The sequence below is a fragment of the Tamandua tetradactyla genome, chromosome 15 (assembly GCF_023851605.1).
Source record: "Tamandua tetradactyla isolate mTamTet1 chromosome 15, mTamTet1.pri, whole genome shotgun sequence".
Lineage (NCBI taxonomy): Eukaryota > Metazoa > Chordata > Mammalia > Pilosa > Myrmecophagidae > Tamandua > Tamandua tetradactyla.
This window is the reverse complement of record NC_135341.1, coordinates 28,294,006-28,316,945: the sequence shown is the minus strand read 5'-3', so window position 1 is coordinate 28,316,945 and position 22,940 is coordinate 28,294,006. Positions and strand designations below refer to the sequence as shown.

The window sequence follows — 22,940 nt, the reverse complement described above, 5'->3', positions numbered from 1 at the left end:
CAGGGGAAGGGAGGGAGGGTGGGCAGGAGCCGGATGGCGCAAGGCTTTGAAGGCAGTGCAAGGAGTCGCGGGATTTGGCCATGGGCATGACAAGCGAGATAAGTCCTTTAGGAAGACGACGGGCTGGTGAGTGAAGGATAAACCGAAGGAGGTGAGGTGGCCACAAAGGTACTGAGTACAGCTAAGCAACATGAGGGTGTGCGGTCATGATAATGAGCTCCAGAAAAAGCTAGTCCACTGTTTGCAGGCTACAGCTCAGGTCTTCCATGTCCATTCTCTTTGAGAGGAGAGGCAAAGGGTGAGATACAAGCCTTTGCCTCATGGGCTTCGGTGTGGACAGCTCAGAGGGACAGAAGAGGTGGTTCTGTGGGCCTCCAAAACACGGAGAGCTGGGAGCATGTTCTTCTCAAGTACACCTGCTAGGTGCTTGAACGGGGCTCACTGCGGTGGCTGCAGACTGGCAAAGCAGATGCAGGGGGAAGGTCAGCTCTGATCCTGTCCCACACCTAGTCGTGGTCCAGCCATGGCTCCCGTGGGGACACTCCGCTGTCATAGAAAGGATGTCCCAGCCCCTGCCCTGTCAGCCAAAAGGGGAGCCTGGGCCCCGCCAGATGGGGAGAGGGCAGGAGACCTGCTCGTAGCTTCCTCAGGAAAGGTGACGAAGAGGAAGACACCCAGACAAAGGGGACAGAGTAGACACTGACCTCGAGCTACACAGAAGCTGGGCTCCTCCTAAGGCAGCGTGTGAGCAAATTTCCCAAGTCAGAATCATGGGCTTAATAGGGTCCTGTGGTGTAGGAACAAGAGATGGAGCAGAGAAACCTGACAGCCCAGGGGAAAAGATGGATATCCTGTTCCACAGAACATGTCTACCACTCACTGTCAGAAGAGGTATAAACCTGCTTACAGGCTTAAAAATATTCTTACCCTGTGTTCTAGTTTGCTAGCTGTCAGACTGCAACACACCAGAGACAGATTGGCTTTTAATAAAAGGGGATTTATTTTGTTAGTTCTTCAGAGGAAAGGAAGCTAACTTTCCACTGAGGTTCTTTCTTATGTGGGAAGGCACAGGATGGTCTCTGCTGGCCTCTCCAGGCCTCTGGTTCCAACAGCTTTTCCCAGGGTGATTCCTATCTGCATCTCCAAAGGCCTGGGCTGAGCTGCAAGTGCTGAGATGAGGTATGCTGAGCTGCTTGCACTGTGCTACCTTGCGCTCTCTCATTTAAGCACCAGCCAATTAAGTCAAACATCATTCATTGCAGCAGGCCCGCCTCCTAGCCGACTGCAGATGTAACCAGCAACAGATGAGGTTGAGGTACCATTGGCTCATGTCCACAGCAACAGATCTAGGCACCTTCACCTGGCCAAGTTGACAACTGAATCTAACCACCACACCCTGTTAGCCAGGAATTTCATGTCAGACTAGATCATATCAATAAAAGGGATTATACAAAGATATTCTTGGTCACCTTTCAGTGTTAGTCATAATAGTAAAAAGTTGAAAGTTATCTAACTGTCTAATAAAGGGTTGGTTAAGTAAATCCTGTGCTTCCATTTGACAAAGTCCTCTATAGCTCTTTAAAACACTGTTCTTGAATATTTCATCCCCACTGAAATGTACTCAATATAGCAAGTGAAAACTAGGGAATACATTAATACATGTCATGATCCCCAATTTTTTTTAAATTTTTAAATTTATATATAAAACATAACCACATATAAACACAAACATTCTTACCATATGATCATTCCATTCTTGTTATATAATCAATAACTCAAAATATCATCACATAGTTGTATATTCATCATCATGATCATTTCTCAGAACATTTGTATCAATATAGAAAAAGAAATAAAAGAAAACAGAAAGAAATTCATACATACCATACCCCTTACCCCTCCCTTTCATTGATCACTAGCATTTCAATCTACTAAATTTATTTTAACATTTGTTCATCCTATTATTTATTTATTTTTAATCCATACATTGATAAGGTAGATAAAAGGAGCATCAGACACAAGGTTTTCACAATCACACAGTCACATTGTGAAAGCTATATTATTATACAATCATCTTCAAGAAACATGGCTACTGGAACACAGTTGTACATCTTCAGGCACTTCCCTCCAGCCTCACCATTACACCTTAACTAAAAAGGTGATATCTATTTAATGCATAAGAATAACCTCCAGGATAACCTCTCAACTCTGTTTGGAATCTCTCAGCCACTGACACTTTATTTTGTCTCATTTCTCTCTTCCCCCTTTTGGTTGAGAAGTTTTTCTCAATCCCTTGATGCCGTGTCTCAGCTCATTCTAGGGCTTTTCTCAATCCCTTGATGCTGAGTCTCAGTTCATTCTAGGATTTCTGTCCCATGTTGCCAGAAAGGTCCACACCCCTGGGAGTCGTGTCCCATGTAGACAGGGGGAGGGCGGTGAGTTTGCCTATTGTGTTGGCTGGAGAGAGAGGCCACATCTGAGCAACAAAAGAGGTTCTCTTGGGGGTGACTCTTAGGACTAATTTTAAGTAGTATTAACCTATCCTTTGTGGGGTTAAGTTTCATATGAACAAACCCCAGGATTGGGGACTCAGCCTATTGATTTGGTTGTCCCCACTGCTTGTGAGAATATCAAGAACTTTCCACTTAGGGAAGTTGGATTTTCCTCCTTTCTCACCATTTCCCTAAGGGGACTTCGCAAATACTTTTTTTTTTCCACATGGGCAGGCACCGGGAATCGAACCCGGGTTTCCGGCATGGCAGGCAGGAACTCTGCCTGCTGAGCCATCATGGCTCACCCCCAGCAAATACTTTTTTATTCACTGTTCAAATCACTCAATCCCCAATTTTTTAAAGTATGTGCTTATATAAACTTAAAACACTGGTTAAAAATATAAATACTGTTTAGGGATACAAATATACAGCAAGTCTATCATCGGGCAAGGCAGCAATAAACCTCCAAGTCAACAGAGGAGGGAGTTTGAAGGGCCTTTGGCTCTATTACCGAGGGCTTATTTCTTCAATTGCACTGGTTGCTATGTGGGGTTTTCTATGATCCTTTATGCCATTTGTTATGTGTGAAGTATTTCATAATGAAAACATTTTAGAGGGAATGTGTGTGTAACTGCGGGAAGGACACACACCAAAATGTAGTTACTGCTTTGAAGTGGGATTGCTGATGAATTGTATTGTTCAAATTTTCCAAATTTCCTACAAGGGCTATGCATTGCTTTTCACCTTTTACATTATTTTTATTATTGGAAGCTACTCTTATGTCCACCCCAGCCTCGCCTGCGTTTTGAGAGAGGGTGTTATGTGTGGAGCAGTGCCCTCCGGAGAGGCAGCCTGTGCACAGTTGACCCTCCCGGCCAGCACCTTTCCCGGGGCCTCAGGAGCACTGACTGCTTCACTGACCTCTCTCTCCTGTTGGAATTCAAACCAGAAAAGCACTGCGGTGGCAAGGATCTCAATGCAAATCATCCCACTCGCATCCTCTGACATGGTGTGAGGGCTCTGGGGGCGGCTCCACCCTGCAAATTGTTCTCAAAAGCGTACACATGCATTCTGTCCTGCCAGGAGGCAGAGCACAGCCAGTGGATTGGGTGAAGTGCAGGAAAAAACGGAGACTAATCACATCATCAACTAGCATGGGCTCTTCAGTCAGAATTCATCATTCACCAGAGCTGGGGGGTGGAGCACGGAGAACAGTTCTTTGGAGAAATGTCACCAGCCCTTAAGCCCCTTCCGATGTCCTCCCCAAGAGGAATTCTTAACATGGCCAGCTCCGGGAAAGGGGCATGAATCCCCTCAAATCACACACCAATCTTGTAACATTTTCTGAAGTCCAGAGTTACCGCTGGATTCTCAAAAGAGTCAGGGGCCCCACACAGTTGAGGATCCCCGTTCTGTAAGAATCTTAGCTTGCCCATTCCTATTTGGTTTCTAAACTCAAGTTCAATAGGACACTGGAGTAGGGTTTTGTAGGTAAATTTCCTTCCAGGTTCCTATCAGAATCATTATCTGAAGCTTTAAAATTAAACAAGACATCAGGGGGAACGCTGGGTACTATCATCCCAATCAGACACCCTGAAGTGCTCTATAAATCCTCACTTTTTAACCAAAGGGGAGGATTTTGTCTGTGTTAAAGATTCCCAACTTTACTTCACGGGAATATTTCTTCAAAAGGGGAGTTGAACCTCACACGCTCATTAGTGAGGCTCACTGTTTTTCAAATATCTACCAACCAGTAAGTATTTACCCAGAGCCCCCTGCGTACCCAGCATCGAGATGGACTCAATCGAACCTTGACAACGAACGCAAAAGGTCCCCTGCCCTCACCTAGCAACTTCTTGTTCTAAGCAAACATCTGGTGAATGTCTTTCCACCGTTGAATGGAATAAAAAATGAGAACTACTAATATTACTTTCCCAAGCCCTCACATTCTCTGGTATGAGTCACACACTGGAGTCTACCTTTCTCTTTTCAGATACTTTCCACTACACATAGGAACAGACTTGAAACAATCCTTTAGTTAGTCTGGCAGCTAGTTAAGGGCCTGTGACCCTATAGGATATGCCACTTAAAAGCACAAAGATAAAGTCTCTTTGAGTAGCCCAAGGCCTGGGCTACTAGTAATAATTTACTTATTAGTGAACTTATTAGAACAATTAATTTACTGGAATCAGATATTTATTTATACATTGTTGTCTCTATGGCAAACATCCTCTCATATATGGCTTCACGTACCATTCCATTCAATTCTACTCATCTCTACCTAGGGCCAATTAGATGCAAGGCACTTAAAATTAGTATCACTTTCTCCATGGTCCCATCTGAATCTGTCACACATCCTGTCATCTCTGTATGATTCTTTACCACAAATGGAAGCTGCAGAACACCCATTTTCATATCCTTCCAACAGCTTTGAAGATTCTTCTAACTTTTAAAATTATCGTGAATACGATAGGACAGACAATACATGGCAGAAACTCTGTCTAGGTTCTGGAAATGTGTTTGCCAACATTCAGGGAAAATGTCAAGTCAATCAGAAATGAGCATGCCACAGTTGAATCCCTCGGCATAGCCCTGTTGGTGGTAATGGGGTGGATTTCTCTTCCATAAAATCTCTTTATTGAGACAAAGCACGATGTATAGATGCTTAAAAAGAACATCTGCACAAGGAGAAAATATCTGAGAATTCAGATTGAGAAAATAACTCAATATCTGATACTCAAGTGAACCTGATGAGAAGACGAGGTCAATTAGGCCATTCTAGACCCAAAAAAAAGCCACAGTTCATAATTACAAGTAATCCTTCCATCTCATAGGGTTTGGCAGTTCTTTGATAAAAAACTTCTAGAGACAGACTTGTCTGCAAAATAAATGCCAATATAGAGCTGAGGAGCACAGCATGGTAAGGCACGATCTGGACTGAACTGCTGCCATACATACCTCCCAGGGCTCCACTTTGGCATCTGTAAAGTGAGTGGACTGGAACACATGATGGCTAAAGGCCCTTTAAATTCTGAAAGTCAAAGATCCTAATAATTTCCATGAAATTAAAAATATTCTCAACACAAAAAAACTTGTTGCTGATAAGGGAAGTTCTACAGACTTCACTTGTCAATAATAAAATATTCAGTGACTGAAGCAAAACCCAGAAGAACATCCTCTTTTGTGCTGTTACCACAGCAACCTAGTAAATTGGTCCAAGTCCATCAATCTGATGGTTCAAAAACTGGAACAAACACCATATGGTGAAATAATGATACTCAAGTACATTAACCACATGCAAACTCATACTGCTTTGAATCATGGCTGTCTGCATCACAGACATCTCTGCGATAAGTAAAAAATCAGTCCAAGCATGTTGTTTACACTGGAAAATAAATGTCATCCGGTAAGAACCCAATAATTCGTATTCAATTTAGTTTCAGAACTTCACATTGGTTTTGGAACACTTGATCCCACACTTTTAAAAAATTAATTAGTTAGTTAATGAATTAAATACAAGCAAGAAAGCAGAGGCCCAGAGGCAGGTACTGCCTTGCCCAAGTTAAAGCAGAGCCAGGACTGAGACCCAGTCTTTAACTGTTAGCATAGGGGTCTTCTCTTCTCCCAGCAATGTCCCTCATGATCTCTCTAGAGGAGAGAGAGCAGGACCTAATGTTGGATGGATCCACTGTGAGCAATGGTTAAACATCAAGGAAGTACAAAAGAAGAGTAAGCTTGGGGAGACCACGGAAGGCCTGAATCCCACCAACTTTGGAGGATGAGGGTATCAAAGGCGCAGGTAGATTTCTCAGTTGCATCCATGGGAGACAAGGAGGCCATGCAAAGAAAGCTGCTGAACTCTTCAGGCAAGGTCATAACCTCAAAAACCCAAGAAAGTGTTTTACCTCTCTCATCACAACATTCAACTACCAAGTCACTTAAACATCTTTTGCAAACTTAATGCTTTTAAAGAAAAAAAACAATGAGACTAACCAAGGGTTTGTACACACTGTACCAGGCAATGTGTTGGTATTCTCACTTTCATCGTCTTATTTAATCCCACCCACCCACCCTGAGAGTCCTATTAGGTTAAGTTTTTTCATCCCTATTTTCCAGATGAAGACACAGAGGCAGGGAAAGGCATCACTCAAATGCTAAGTATAAGAACCTTGGTTCAACCTAAAATTTGTTGGATCCAAAGTCACTCCAGCATGCTGCTGAAGACTTCTTCTAACATTTGGGCTACCTGGTTGCCTGAGTTGACCCAACCCACTAACTACTCCCAAAAGGGGCCATCTTCTTGAACCAGCCTCTAACTCAGTGGGGTTTACCTAGAGCCTGTCCAGGTGCTCTGAGTTCACAAATCATTTTATGAGAGAAAAGACACAGGCCATAAAAAAACGCAGCTTAATCATGTAGTCTACACCTGTGAAATGAAATGCCTTTTTTTTTTTAAAGTTTCTTTCCATGTCACAACTTTTATTGTCTGATCCTGGAAACCCACCTAGAGCACAGAGCATATTAGCAAATCTCTTGGAGGTGAGAGACTCTCGCAGGGCAGGGGAGGCACAGAGGACAGCACTTACACTTATGTCGAGGCTGCAAAGGCTAACGACATCTTCATCTTGAGCGCTCTGCTTCCGTTTTCGCTGCAAAACAAATAATAAATCAAGGTTCAAATGTAAACAGGGATTATAGCTTTGATTAAAGAAAGAAAAAAAATCAAACAGTATATGCAGTCCTTATCATTTCCACCGTGTTACACAATGCCTTTAACCAAGCTATGTAAATGAACAGTTCCAAGAAAGTCTGAGAAATTATGGGAAACTATTAAGTTCCTGGATAATTGGCTTGCATTTTTCTTCTCTTTTATGCTGCTATGGTTTGTTTCTTTTTAGATTTTCTTTTTTTCTAAATGTCTCCATATACTGAGGCCTGGAAATTTGGATAAAAAGTTCAGATTCTGACTAACTTGGAAGAAAAGAATAGATTGGAAAGAAACTTGATTCACTTAAAGAAATCCCTTTTTAGAATATCTTTTTTTGAACTTGCATAATTTAAATTTGAACTGTTTCATACTTAAATATTTAAATTTATTCATCTAGGGAAGTCACAGAACCAGAATGCTGGAAAGAAGCTTAGACATCTTCTTCAACTTCTCTATTTTATAGCCATAAGAACCAAGACTCAAAAAAGTCATTATGCAAAATGAAGATAATTGTATTTGAAATGAATTATGATCAGGGCAGTCTGCCAGCTTAGATGCTAAAAAATAAATTTTCTTCTTTATAAAAAGAAAAGAAATTCCATCTACAACCACAACAAAGCTCATCAAAGATACATTCACTTCTCTTCTGTAAACCCAACTCAACCAACTAGATACATATTTATTGAGTCCTTCATTTATGACTTGTGCTAAATCTCCCGATGCTATTTGGCAGAAAGCTACTCATCGACCAAAATCACTGGCATGAGGTTACAGCAGAGGCCAGAACTATCTTAAGTGTTCAACCCCCCAAAAAGTCTACCTCTTCTTCCAACAGACTTCTACGAACATGAGCTCAAACAAAAGCAGAGACTGGAAAGGAACCAAAACTATCCTTGTCCTCCATATTGTTATAATTGGTTCTATTATTTCTTCGCTTCAATTCATCAAATATTTATTGCATGCCTACCACGTGTCAGGCCCCCTATTTGCTCCTTAGAATGCAAAGATCAGCGAGACATTAATCTCTGTGGTTAAGGAGAGACAGACCCTGACTTGAGTAATTAATGCAGTAAGGTCCCCCGTGGCTACCTATTAGCCAAATAATACCTATTAGCGAAGGGAAAGGTACTCCACTTCTGAGTTACCCCTTTCTCAACTCTAAATGGGGATGATAACATTAATTTCTGTTTTAAAGGAAGAAGAGTAAACACATTAATGCATTTTAGAGCTTACTAGAGTGCCAGGTACACAGTAAGTGCTCAAATATATAGGTTGATCTTTTGTGGCTCAGATGTGGCCTGTCTCTCTTAGCCAACTTGGCAGGTGAACTCACTGCCCTCCCCGCTATGTGGGACATGACTCCCAGGGGTGTAAATCTCCCTGGCAATGTGGGACAGGACTCCTGGGATGAGCCAGGACTCAGCATCATGGGATTGAGAAAGTTTCCTTGACCAAAAGGGGGAAGAGAGAAATGAGACAAAACAAAGTGTCAATGGATGAGAGATTTCAAACAGAGTTGAGAGGTTATTCTGGAGGTTACTCTAAGGCATTATACAGACATCCCTTTTTAGGTTAAGGTGGAGTGGAGTAGCTAGAGGGAAATACCTGAAACTGTTGAACTTAGTTCCAGCAGCCTTGATTCTTGAAGATGACTGTATAATGATATAACTTCTACAATGTGATTATGTGATTGTGACAACCTTGTGTCTGATGCTCCTTTTATGGTATAGACAGATAAGTAAAAAAAATAAGGAAAAATAATAATAATAGAGGGAGATAAGGGGTAAAAAATGGGTAGATTGAAATACTAGTGGTCAATCAGAGAGAGAGGTAAAAGGGTATGGGATGTATGAGTTTTTTCTTCTTTTTTCTTTTCTTTTTCTGGAGTGATGCTAATGTTCTAAAAATGATCATGGTGATGAATACAGAACTAAGTGATGATATTGTAAGCCACTGATTGTACACTGTGGATGGACTGGATGCATGTGAAGATTTCTAAATATATATATCTACCACTGAGCCACCATTAATAAAAATATATTTTAAAAAATATACAGGCAGTGTGACAGTGACTCAGTGGCAGAGTTCTCATCTGTCATGCCAGAGACCCGGGTTCGATTCTGGTGCCTGACCATGCAAAAAATATATATGTGTGTGTGTGTGTGTGTGTGTGTGTGTGTGTGTGTGTGTGTGTGTGTGTAGGTTGAAGGACTCTGGAAGCAAAGTATGGGAGTAATTAGCTCAGTCTTGGTGGCCATTGGGGAGTTCTTCCCAGAGGATGGGACATTTGAACGGGACTGAAGGATGAATAAGAACTTGTCAGACAGAGATGGGGGTAGGGGCTTTTTGCAGAGCCAGCTACTTAGATATTTAAAATCCCAAAGGCAAGCATGGTCCTTCTATCCAGAGTAGCGGGAATCTAGAGCCAAGATATTATTTCACTCAAGCCATGGTGCAGTGTGCAGCAGAATCACCTGGGAAGTAACTTACAGATGCTGTTGCTGGGCACTATCCCTAGAAATCAGCCATGTCAGGATGCTGCCTAGAAATCTGCATCTTAACAAGTCTACCAAGTGATGGTTAGGGAATAATGAAAACAGTCAAATATGCGACTCGAGGGCTTTGAGGGGAGCTTTGAGGAGATGCTGAAAGTCACTCCATGCACAGTGGCCACTTTTGAGGATGCTTCATGTTTATACAAGGATTTGGCCCTTATTGATTCATCATTGAGATACAATTAAAAACTGCACCGTGGTATCAGTGAGGCCAATTCACCAGCTTATATTTATATGGTGGCCTTTTGAGGCAGGTATGACAAGGGATCATTCCCATTCTCCAGATAAATAAACTGAGGTCAGGGGAGGTAAACAACTTGCTCAAATATATGACTACAGTGTAGAACTCCAAGTCCAGGATTCTAACTTCTAGGGCAAAACCCTTCATATATACCTTTTAAACATGTGTGGCAAATAGATTATGTCTCACTTGCTGCCAGGATAGCTGGTAGTATTTACCTGGAGCACTATACTGAGAAGGACTGTATGGCCTAGCCCACGGGAGAATGTTCTCATCTGTTAGCAATGCGTGTTGGCTTGTAGGAGTGGGAAGTGGCTGATTGGCATCCTGCTGCCCAGGATAACCCATGCTCTTCCTGAGCTCAACTTCTTGTATCTCGAAAGGCTACAGTATTAAACCTGAGACCTTGGGAAGTGATGTGGGGGAGGTGAGTGCCTGGGTTGTTATCATAAACTGGAAATAATGCTAATGAGGCCAGGCTCTTGGGAGGACCATGGATAATGTGTGTTGGCATCTGGAGCAAGGCCTGGCATATAGTAGGGGTTCAAGAAACAGCAGCTCCTGTTACTTCTTACCCAAATCATGTAGGTTACACAGCTGAATGCAGCTACCTTGTATGGTCAATTTAGAATTCTGTGGTGTTTCAGCTCCATTACTAGAACTCAATGGTGTTGTCAATGTGACACCATAATAGTAACCTGTTACCCTTGACATCCACACTGGTGCAGGAGAGGAAATGATCAGAGAAGTTCTTTTCCTCACAGGCATACAGGCTTTTGCAAACCAACCCAACCCAACACCTTGAGCTCAAACCCAGCCTCACAAGCTCCTCTAAACCACTTCCTGCAACACAATTTTACATGCCTCAAGTGTCAAATCCAGAAGACAAATGTCCTCTTGAGGCCTTTTAAATTAAGCCCAGGCTGGTTAATCTGGAATGGAATGATCTCCTTAAGAAAGCCACACATTCTACAAAATAAACACAGAGTTTCTTTTCAACTTTCATTACACAGGGGTGCTGGTGAGCACTGCCAGCAATGGAGAAGGAGCCTGAGGTTTAAACTCTGGGTCCAAAGAAAAATTTCACAAAGCATTCCTTAGTTGTTTGCTCATTCACTCCAGGTTCACTGAACACCTTTGATGTGCCCAGGCCTGTTCTGGGTTCTGGGACAGGGCAGTGAATGAGACAGACATGCTCCCTGCCTGCTAATGGAGAGAAAACAAGAAAACAGCAATATTACAGGTTGTGATCTATGCCACGAGGGACCATGTGAGGTGCTGAAGCAGAGTCTAGCAGAGGAGATCCACTTTAGGGAGACAGTTTCATTTAATTGTTTGTTTCCTGGTTTTTGGTTGCCTTTCTCATGATATGAAAGTCCCAGCATAGCAGGACTTGGTCTAGTGTGTGCACGTTCCCTGAGCCAGGTGCATGGCCCGCTCCCCCCAAATAGTATTTCTTGATTTTGTTGTTGTTGTTGTTGATGCCCTTGGTCCTGCTCCCTTTGGGAAGCTTGTCCTCTTTACCCACCTGCAGAAGGGACACAGGTGGTAAGAGTGGAGGGGGACAGTCGGGCACCCACTGTACTCAGTCCACCTCCTGCCATGGAACAGCCACAGGCAGGTACTGCTCATTCCACCCAGGAACCAGAAGTCTCATGATTCTAAACTAGTGGGGGGCTAAGCTCATGCCAATCATATAAACAGTAGCTGATAGGAGAAATCACCAGTGAACAAGTGAGCATGCCAGAAAGCAGAGGACATGGCAGGACACTGCACTCATTTTGACCCTTCAGCAAAGTGATTAATAATGATGATAATCAGAATGATGATAATGGCAGCTCTAGCCTATTAAACACTTATACATGTTGTTCACAGGAGTAAATCCTAATAGGCATGAGCTCATTTGATCCTCATGACCACCCCATGCATTAGGAACTAGGATTAATCTCATTTTAAAGAGAAGGATGCTGAGGTCAGGGAGGCCCCAAGGTTCCATAATTAGCCAATGGCAGAGCCTGGATTCAAACCCAGGTCTGGTTGGCTCCAAGTTATGTGCTTCTGCAGCACACAATCCTGTGCTAGAGTCTGGGAGAGCACATCCTACCTGCAGAGAAGGTCTAAGAGAGTGCTGAGCATGAGGAATTCAGAAGGGAAACACCTTCATACTTTTTGTTCTACTAGAGAATTGGCCCTAAAGATGATAGCACATCTGTCTGGACTAGATAACTTTTGTGGTTCTTTCTAGTTTTAAGAGCCATCACTTTCTGCTAACAGGCAGGCTAGAAAACAAGCCAAGTCACTGTCATTTTACTTTCTCTTGTGCACCAGAATCCACCTACAGGTGACCTGGGTGAGTTCTGAGGCAGGGAGGACACTGTGTGAACTATCCGTGCTAACACACTTGATCTGACAGGTTCCCAGCCAACTCCAGGAACCATGGACCCACCCTGTTATTCTTGTTAAATTTACTGAAGCGAGTGCACAGCCCACTTCCCTTCAACCATGAAGACAAAGTAGCTTGGGTGAGCCCAATAATTCTGCTTTTACACTGCACACTCTGATTTGAGCACATAACTCTAAATACCCAGTGCCCGGTACTGAGCAGTAAGTCAATGACTAATTTCTGAATGGGTGACTCAAAGAAAGAATGAATAAAGGAGGCCAGTGTTCTTGAGGTAATGCCTTCCCTTCTGCTAACTACCTGGCTGCCAAGATAAAATTGAAACCTCAAAAGCAAAGGTCACTGAAGGCTGAAATTCTTCAACCCCAAATTTATTTAAGTATTCAAAACCTGCCAGTTCAAGCTAAGATTCTTGTTTTACAAACATGAAAGAGCTTTGTCCTTACCAAAGAGGGCATTAATTTTCCTTAAAATACATACGCATGTTAAAGGAAACCACAGCTGTTCAGCCATTCATTCAAGAAGGACATTAGTGGTTCCCAATCCTCCAAGTAGGAATGTCAGATCTGTTCAAGGGGGAGGCCCGCTCATCACCTATCCATGCCCTGCAGAGAGGGAGGGGGGACTCAGCCTCTGGGCCTCAAGAGCAAATAATCGAAGTTGTTAGACCACAGACTGAAAGAAAACCAGTTGAACCAAGACATAAATAAAGTTAATGGGCACTATAACTCTCTGTTTGAACACCTCTCTGGCTTGGGTGAGGACAGGCAGCTCTAGAGGGGAATATGTGGGAACAATGGGCCCGAATGTAGTAGCTGATTCCTTAGCCTGCAGGTTACATATTTGACAGCAAGATTTTCTAGAAATAGCTTGGGTGCTAGAAAAACCCTCTCATGCTTCTCAAATCAAAAATGATCATTGAAACTGAGGAATGGAAGGGGGGAACTGTGGTGTATGCACACAGTGGACTACTGAGCAGCTGCAAGAAGGAATGAAGTTGTGAGGCATGTAACTAGGTGTATGAACCTTTAGGAATGTCTCAGAATTTAGAAATAACAGTTACAACTCCTGAATAATATGTGACTACTGTAAGAGCTTACAATCTAGGACCCTTTACAATAGGCCCCAACCTGATAACCCATGCCCTCGACTTCAGTTCACTGAGTTTTCATGTTATAGTTAGTCCATATAATTGAGGAATGGTAATATTTGTCTTTTTGTTCCTGACATCTCATTCAATGGGGGCTGGGGAAAAAGAAGGAAATATTCAACTTCCACATTTGGGGAATTTCTGATATTCTCGCAAGCAGTGGGGACAACCAAATCAATAGGCCGAGCCCTCAATTTTGGGGTTTGTGCCTAGAAAACTTATTCCTACAAAGGATAAGCTAAGCCTACTTAAAATTATGTCTAAGAGTCATCCCCAGAGAACCTCTTTTGCTGCTGCTCGGGTGTGGCCTCTCTCTCTAAGCCGACACAGCAAGTGAACTCATTGCCCTCCCCCTCCACATAGGACATACTCCCAGGGGTGTAAATCTCCCTGACAAGGTGAGACCTGACTCCTGGGAATGAGTTGGGACCTGGCATGAAGGGATTGAGAAAACCTTCTTGACCAAAAGGGGGAAGAAAGAAATAAGACAAAATAAAATTTCAATGGCTGAGAGATTTCAAACAGAGTTGAAGGTTATTCTTACAAATTATATAGATATCCCTTTTTAGTTTGTGGTGTATTGGAGTGGCTAGAGGGAAGTACCTGGAACTACTGAGCTGTGCTGCAGTAGCCTTGATTCTTGAAGACATCTATATAAAGGCATAATCTTTACAATGTGACTGTGTGACTGTGAAAATTTTGTGTCTGATGCTCCTTTTATCCAGGGTATGGTAGATGAGTAAATAAATACAGATAAAAAACAAATAAATAATAGGGGAGATAAGAGGTAAAATAAATTGAGTAGATGGAGATACTGGTGGTCAATGAGAGAGAGGGGTAAGAGGTATGGTATATATGAGTTTTTTTCTTTTTTCTTTTTATTTCTTTTCTAGAGGATACAAATGTTCTAAAAAATTATCATGGTGATGAATACACAATTATGTGATGATATTCCAAGCCACTGATTATACACCATGTGCGGATTGTATATGTGTGAAGATCTGTCAATAAAAATATTTTTAAAAAATGACCATCGAACCAGGAAGCCATTTGTTAATATGGATGGGAGCAGAGTCCTGGACAGTGTTTGGATGGGAGGTCTGATGGAGATGCATCAAATTCAGGAGAGATCAACTGATCTCTGCCTAGAACTCATTACTGGCATTCCATCCTACTGTCTCACCCTTCAGCCTCACCCTTCTTCCTTTCAACCCATGTTCACCACACATCATTGTTCCCCAGGCCACCCTATGCTATCTCCTTCTAGGGTTGGCCTTCTGATAGCACCAGGCAGATATCTAAATCCCATCAGTAAATGGTTCACAAGTAAACTTTTCTCCTGTTATTCTGGGTGAGGCTCTCTGAAGAGCATGGATCTCATCCTCAGCTAATCAGTTCTCAAAATAGCTGGCTTTGGTACAAGCTGAAATATAACAAATTCTTACCTGGCTTGATTTCCATTCTCTCCAGAGCGAAATCTTGGGACCCTTTGAGGTTCTGGGTCTTAGAATCAAAGGAGAAGCACCACGTGCTCTCCAATACACAAGGAAGGACAGCAGATACCAGAACCAGGTACATGCAGTGGGCTGGGCACTGGGCTCATATTTTGACAGATTGTTTCATTTAAGCATTAACCCCATTTAGCATTATGATCATTTTACAGAGAGGGACACTGAAGCTCAGAAAGGCTTTAGTGACTTGCTCATGGTTGCCAAGTTAGTAAGTGCTAGAGAAGGGATTTCCTCTAGATCAGCCTGACTCCCAAAGACCAGGGGATCTTTCATCAATGGACAGAATATCAAGACAGAGGATAAATAAAGAAACACAGAATTTAAATAATACAATAAATGAACTAGACTTAAAAAACATTTATAGACCATTACACCCCACAACAGTAGGACACACATTTTTCTCAAGTACCCATGGATCATTCTAAAGGATAGATCATATGCTGGGTCACAAAACAAGTCTCAACAAATTTTAAAAGACTGAAATCTTACAAAACATTTTCTCGGATTATAAAGGAATGAAGTTGGAAACCAGTAATAGGTAAAAGGCCAAAAAATTCACAAATACATGGAGGCTAAACAACACACTCTTAAACAAGGAAGAAATTACAAGAGAAATCAGCAAATATCTCGAGGCAAATGAAAATGAAAACAGAACATATCAAAATTTATGGGATGCAGCAAAGGTAGTGCTAAGAGGGAAATTTATTGCCCTAAGTGCCTATATCAAAAAAGAAGAGCAAAAATCAAGGAATTAACTGTCCCCTTGGAAGAACTAGAGAAAGATACTACAAGAAAAGAAAATTACAGTTGAATCTCTCTAATGAATATAGATGCAAAAATCCTCAACAAAATTTTTGCAAATCGAATCCAGCAGCACATTAAAAGAATTATACACTATAACCAAGCAGGATTCATCCCAGGTACGCCAGGATATTTCAACATAAGAAAATCAATTAATGTAATACACCATATCAACAAATCAAAGCAGAAAAACCACATGATCATCTCGATTGATGCAGAAAAGGCATTTGACAAAATTCAACACCCTTTCTTGTTGAAAATACTTCAAAGGATCAGAATAGAAAGGAACTTCCTCAACATGATAAAGGGAATATATGAAAAACACACAACTAACATCATCCTCAAAGGGGAAAAACTGAAAACTTTCCCCCTAAGATCAAGAACAAGATAAGGATGTCCACTAATATCACTGTTATTCAACATTGTGTTGGATGTTTTAGCCAGAGCAATTAGACAAGAAAAAGAAATACAGGGCATCAAAATTGGAAAGGAAGATGTAAAACTCTCACTGTTTGCAGATATATGATACTATATGTCAAAACCCCAAAAAAATCCACAGCAAAACTACTAGAGCTAATAAATGAATACAGCAAAGTGGCAGGTTACAAGATCAATACTCAAAAATCTGTAGTGTTTCTATACACTAGAATTGAACAATCTGAGGGGGAAATCAAGAAAAACTTCCATTTACAACTGCAATCAAAAGAATAAAATGTTTAGGAATAAATTTAACTACGGATACAAAAGACCTATACAAAGAAAACTACAAGAAATTGTTAAAAGAAATCACAGAAGATCTAAATAAATGGAACGGCATACCATGTTCATGGATTAGAAGACTAAATGTAGTTAAGATGTCAATTTTACCTAAATTGATATACAGATTCAATGTAATACCAATTAAAATTCCCAAAACCTACTTTTCAGAAATAGAAAAATGAATAACCAAATTTATCTGGAAGGGCAGGGAGCCCCGAATAGCTAAAAATATCATGAGAAAAAAAAAATGAAGTCAGAGGTCTCACACTACCTGACTTTAAGGCGTATTACAAAGCTACAGTGGTCAAAAAAGCATGGTATTGGCATAAAGATAGACATACTGACCAATGGAATCGAACAGAGTATTTAGATATAGACCTTCTCATCTATGGACAATTGATCTTTGATAAGGCAGTCAAGCCAACTCACCTGGGACAGAACAGTCTCTTCGATAAATGGTGCTTGGAGAACTGGATATCCATATGCAAAAGAATGAAAGAGGATTCATATCTCACACACTACACAAAAATTAAATCAATATGGATCAAAGTCCTATACATTAGATCTAAGACCATAAAACTTTTGGAAGAAAATGTAGGGAAATATTTAAGAAATCTTAGAATAGGAGGTATTCTCCTAGATATTACACCCAAAGCACAAGCATTGAAAAAAGAAATAGATAAATGGGAACTTCTTAAAATTAAACACTTTCATGCATCAAAGAACTTTGTCAAGAAAGTAAAAAGACAGCCTACACAATGGGAGTCAATATCTGAAAACGATATATCAGATAAAGGCCTACTATCCAGAAAATATAAAGAGATTGTTCAACTCAACAATAAAAAGACAAACAACCCAATTACAAAATAGGCAAAAGACATGAACAGACACTTCTCAGAAGAGGAAATAATAATGGCCAAAGGCACATGAAAAGATGTTCAACTTCCCTGGCTATTAGAGAAATGCAAATCAAAACCACAATGAGATGTCATCTCACATCCATCAGAATGGCCATCATCAATAAAACAGAAAACGACAAGTGCTAGAGAGGATGTGGAGAAAGAGGCATACTTATCCACTGTTGGTGGGAATGTCAAATGGTACAACCGCTGTGAAAGGCAGTTTGGCAGTTCCTCAGGAAGCTAAGTATAGAATTGCCATATTATCCGGCAATACCACTGCTAGCTAGCTATTCAAAGGACATGAGGGCAAGGACACAGATATTTGCAAGCCAATTGTTTACAGCAGTATTATTTACAATTGCCAAGAGATAGAATCAGTCCAAACATCCATCAACAGATGAGTGGCTAAACAAGCTGTGGTATATACATACAATGGAATATTATGCAGCTGTAAAACAGAATAAAGTCATAAAGCATGTAACAACCTGGATGGACCTTGAGGACATTATGCTGAGAGAGACTGGTCAGAAACAAAAGGACAAATGCTGTATGGTCTCACTGATATGAACTAACATTAATGAATGAACTTGGAGAATTTCAATTAAGAACAGAGGCCATCAGGAGATAGAAATAGGGTAGATATTGGGTAATTGGAACTGAAGGGATACAAATTGTGCAATAGAACTGATAGTAAAAATGTAGAAATGGATAGCACAATACTACCTAACCGTAAAACAATTATGTTAGAACACTGAATGAAGCTGAATGTGAGAATGATAGAGTGAGGAAGGGTGGGGGCACAAATGAAACCAGAAGGAAAGACAGACAATAAAGACTGAGATGGTATAATCTAGGAGCGTACAATGATAGTGACTAAATGTACAAATTAAAAAATGTTTTTGCATGAGAAAGAACAAAAACAAAAGGTAGCTATTATCGCTACTGTGGTTATCAGCATAATTACTATTACTACCACCTCCACTGCTGTTTTGTTGCTATTCAACTTTGAGAAGTAGGCAGGGCAGGTATGAAAGATGGGGAGATCCCGTGGGATGATGGACAGGAGACCTGGGAGGCAGGCCAGACCCTCCTCTAATTACCCACGTGGCAGAGGGTTAGAAATCGGAGTCTTCTGGATACCTTCAGTCACGTTTGCAGTGTGCTGCTCCCACTTCTATCACAGACAGGAGGCCAAATGCAAGGCCTGACTTAATTCTAAATGGCTGAGATCGAATTGATTAGTGTCAGAATAACCCTTTTATTTAATCACAGGGCTTTTCTATTTAATAAGCAGGTGACCAGAGCAGCGAACACGAACTGATGGAGAGAGCACAGCTCCCGACTTGGCAGCAAATGGTCCCTGATTAGTCGTTTATTAAAGTCAAGCCAGACCTCAAGTCCTTTTGATTTATCTCCTTGCTGGCAAACGGCTTCACGCCTGGCCTTTCATCTGAGCCTTCTTTGGGGGGAGATTAGCAAAAAGCTTTTGTGCTCTTGTACTTGCCCTCAGCTGGAACATAACTCACTAAACTCACCTTTTGTGCAGGGAGAGGATCTGCATTTTATTCCTCTCTAGTCTGAAGCTCTGGAGAACTGAGCAAGGGGACCCCTGTTTTTAATACAGTGCTGTTTTTTCTTCCTTCTCCCTATCTTTAAAACTCTCAAAAAAAAAAAAAAAAAAAAACTCTCCTTCCTTTTCCAGCACTCAGAAGCCCTGTTCCATTTTCATAGACTCCAATGTGCTCATGGAATAGAGAATCTAGAAATCATGAGGCTCTCTAAATTATCTGTAAAATAAATTTTAACTAACATAATATGCCATTTTGTGCTCGGATGGCATAACAGCACTTATGCCATCTGAAGTAGGTGGATTCACATCCTAGTTTTGCATTTATTTCTTGTGCAACCTTAAGCACATCACTTTACCTCTCTGAACCTCAGTTTCCTCATAGGGAAAGAGGGAACTAAGTAGTATCCGCCTCCTAGGGCCGGTGTGAGGGGCAAACATACCAGTGTGGGTGAAGGGCTCAGCACTTAACTACTCAAATATTAACCATCATTAGAGGTAGCAGCAGCAGCAGCAACAATTACAATAAATGAGAACAGGCACCAGAAGGGGAAAATCTTGGAGAAAATACTTAATATATATAAGAATTTAATTTTGATTCAATTTTTGGCAAACTAGGAAAAGTCCCTATTGTTGTTCTGGGCTGTGGAACACCCAGCCCCTAGCTTGTTTGGAAGCAGAGATGAAATTGCCATGACCAAGGAAATGTCTTCCTCTCTCATGGGAAAGCAAAAATGTTCAACCAAGCAAGAGGGCTGCGTGTAAAACAACAAGGGGAGAGGGGGCACACCCAGCCAACACGCCCGTGCTTCCACAAGCCCAGAAAACCAATGAATAGGCAGATTCACTCTGTCATTCAACAGACATGTATAGACCATTTTTCCCTCCTAAATACTCAAGGCAGGAAAAGGTCTACCCAGGGCAGAGGGCTGGGCCAGCAAATATATTTTCTGGAAAGGTTATCGCAGAAAAAAACAAAACAAAACAAAAAACCGTTATGGGCACTAATATAAGGGGGGAAAGGGGGCTCCTGTTAGCAAAGATTTTCAATGACTGGATGTGACAAGAAGTACAAAACTGAATTAATGTGAATACTTTTTTTTGGGTCTTCTAATAATTACTATAATCATTTTACATTCCCCTAGGTGAGATAACTTAAGTGCATTGGATCGGATAAATCACAATCCTTGGTTCATAATACACTATCATGACTAGTGTTTCCTTTTTTGTTTATTTATTCACTCACTTTAAACAATATAGTGTATCTCCAGTGATCAAAATTCTTCACCAGTGGTGTGGTTTGCAGCTCTTATCAACAAAAATATTACCCAAATAGTTTAGATTATGTCCCATAATTGCTTAACTTTTACAAAGTTACTCCATGAAACTGATCAGCTTAGACTTTCCAACTGCATAATTCAGACACAAAAGTGCTTATCACCCATGATAATTCTGGGAACTTGAATTCACAAGGAGAGTTCTCAGTTCCTAATTCACATTTGGCTTGCATCCCTGCTTTTCCTATCTAAAACCAACCCCAGTGCTGGTAATGTCTTATTAGCCAAAGCACCCCAAGGATTCATGAGCAGTTCCCTAAATGCCAACAAGGAGGCAGGGAGAGCAAGGTTCTCCTTCAGCCCCTGGTCTCTGGGCTGTCTATTCCTTGGGACAACTTGCCACACAAAGAAGAGATGAAGCACATTGGAGAAATGGACTTTACCTGCCAAGCTGCCCTGTAAAAACCGAACACTCACCAGGTATTTCTTCAAATAAATAAAAGGTTCCCTTGTGGATCCATTTGGCATTATCTATCAGATTGGAGTTGGTAACATTTAGCTTCTTTATGGCATATGCTGACTTCTCTGTCTCCCTCCTTCCTGTTGCTAAGGCTGACAACAACCAATGAGAATCCGTCTCATGCCAGGGCTTTACACACATTACATCCAATTCTTGCATCTGTACAAAGAAGTTATGACACATGAGGAACTGAGGCTTAACGAGTTAAAATGACCTAAGGTGCTCTGTAAGCAGGTGGACAAAGCCAGGATTTCATAACAGATCTAGTCGTGCAAGCAAAGCCTGCCAACTCACACCCCTCAGCAATCACCATTCCACTCACACTTCAGCTTTCTACAGGCCAGAAATTCTGGGGAGTTAATGCATTTAGATGTAGCCCTCAATTTATGATGATTGGGGTTGGTGAATAAATACTTCCGTTTCCTAATGCTTGGTGTGAAAACTCTGAGGAATGTTCTGTGGCACTGGTTTCTTAGCCTTGATTGTATATTGGAATCACCTTGAAGTTTAAAAATATACAGATGCCTGGATCCCTCAATTCAGGGATTCTGAATTAAATGGTCAGGGTTACAATGTAGGCATCAGGATTTTTATAAGCTTCCCAGATGATTCTAATATGTAGCTAATTTTGAGAACCACTGCTCAATGGAGTCTCCAGGAGTTCCCAGCAGGACTGAGCCACAGTTGCTCACAGAGGTAAGCTGCTCCTATCACATCCTGCACTGCCTTCCTTCCTTTCCCTGCTCTTCCTCACTCCCTTACTTGTGCTTCCTAGGATCACTCCCCAAATAAGCTATCTGCACTTGAATACTTGTATCGGGGTCTGCTTGTAGTGAACTGAACCTAAGATAAGCTGTATATAGCACTGCACTTCTAAAACTAGAAGCGTACCACTAGGTGAAGCCACAGAATAAATACGGTCCCGCAACTTGAGTTTGTGGGAAGCCATAAAAGCCATTGTTTAGCAATTTAAGTAAGAATGGAATGCCAGTTCAGATGCTTTTTTCTAGATAAAGTTGAATGATCACTACATTGGTACGAGACATACAAAGGGCTGACCCCTAGGTCCTCTCTCATGAAGAGGTTGGGAAGTGTCCAGGAAAGCCACAGTTCCTGCTTCTCCCAGCTTCATAGTACGAGCACAGTTCTCCTCCAGCAGGAAGGAGTCTCATTAGGAATCTGGTAGGAGGCTTCCGTCATTTGGTTACTAATTAGAAACCAAATGCTTTAAGTACAAGCTTTCATGGCACCATTTTTAGGATGTTACTTTTTCGTATCCTATCCACTAGATGCGGTTCTTTCTTGGTACATTGAGAGAACTGACCTACAGCTTTTAAATAAGGAGAGAAACAAACACAAATAGTGATTTAATTATAGTAATAAGATGGAACCTGGTTTGACCTACCCTGGTTGGGAAAGTAGGTAATGCCGGAGACTAACAATTGGTGGCCTTCGAAGTGCTGGAGCGAAACACTGTCATCGTTTAATTTGCCCCTGGATAACACAGGCAGAAAGATGAGGTTGTGTAACCCAAGAGAAGAATTTCTGTTGCAGAGCAAAATTTCTGGAGGGCACTCTAGCAGTATCAAAATGGACAGTAGCTGCTAGGAATTTACCCTAGGGATATATTTTCATCAATCTATGAAGAAGGATGTTCATTGCATCGCTGTTTATAACAGCAAACCACTGAAAACAGAGTGTCTACCAAAAAGTCCAATTCTATAAGCTATGGTCCACCCATATAAAGAAATATCATGCTATTAAAAAGAATAATGTAGAGCTACACAACTTATTTAAGACCCTCCAGGATATACTGAGTTGCCAAAATAATAATAATAATTAAAAAAATTTTAATTATTTTTTTGCCCATAAAAGGCAAAAAAATGAGCGTTATACCTAAATAAAGCTATTAACAAAAAAAGAATAGTATGTAGAATTTGCTACCTTTGGAAGGACAGATGTATGTATGCAAGATAGGATAATACCAAAGAACTAAAAACAATGTTTTTTTCTAATGAGGTTAGCAGTGAGTGACAGAGTTAGAAATGGTGATTCA

The 22,940-nt window shown here is 41.2% G+C and overlaps 1 protein-coding gene across 10 annotated transcripts in view; it reads right to left on the bottom strand.

Annotated features, from left to right (window-relative positions):
• The window catches only part of ARHGEF3 (Rho guanine nucleotide exchange factor 3), a 390,935-nt gene that overhangs the window by 142,640 nt on the left and 225,355 nt on the right, over nt 1-22,940 (bottom strand). For 7 of the 10 annotated variants that reach the window (XM_077128939.1, XM_077128938.1, XM_077128936.1 and 4 more), the window contains one exon: nt 7,079-7,141. The exons of 1 other annotated variant lie outside the window; for it this stretch is intronic. In XM_077128939.1, coding sequence (XP_076985054.1) covers nt 7,079-7,141 — 63 coding nt within the window. Of the gene's footprint in view, nt 1-7,078; nt 7,142-10,571; nt 10,852-20,841; nt 21,044-22,940 lie in introns of those variants that run through there. 2 more of the 10 variants (XM_077128941.1, XM_077128944.1) reach the window with 2 other exon arrangements.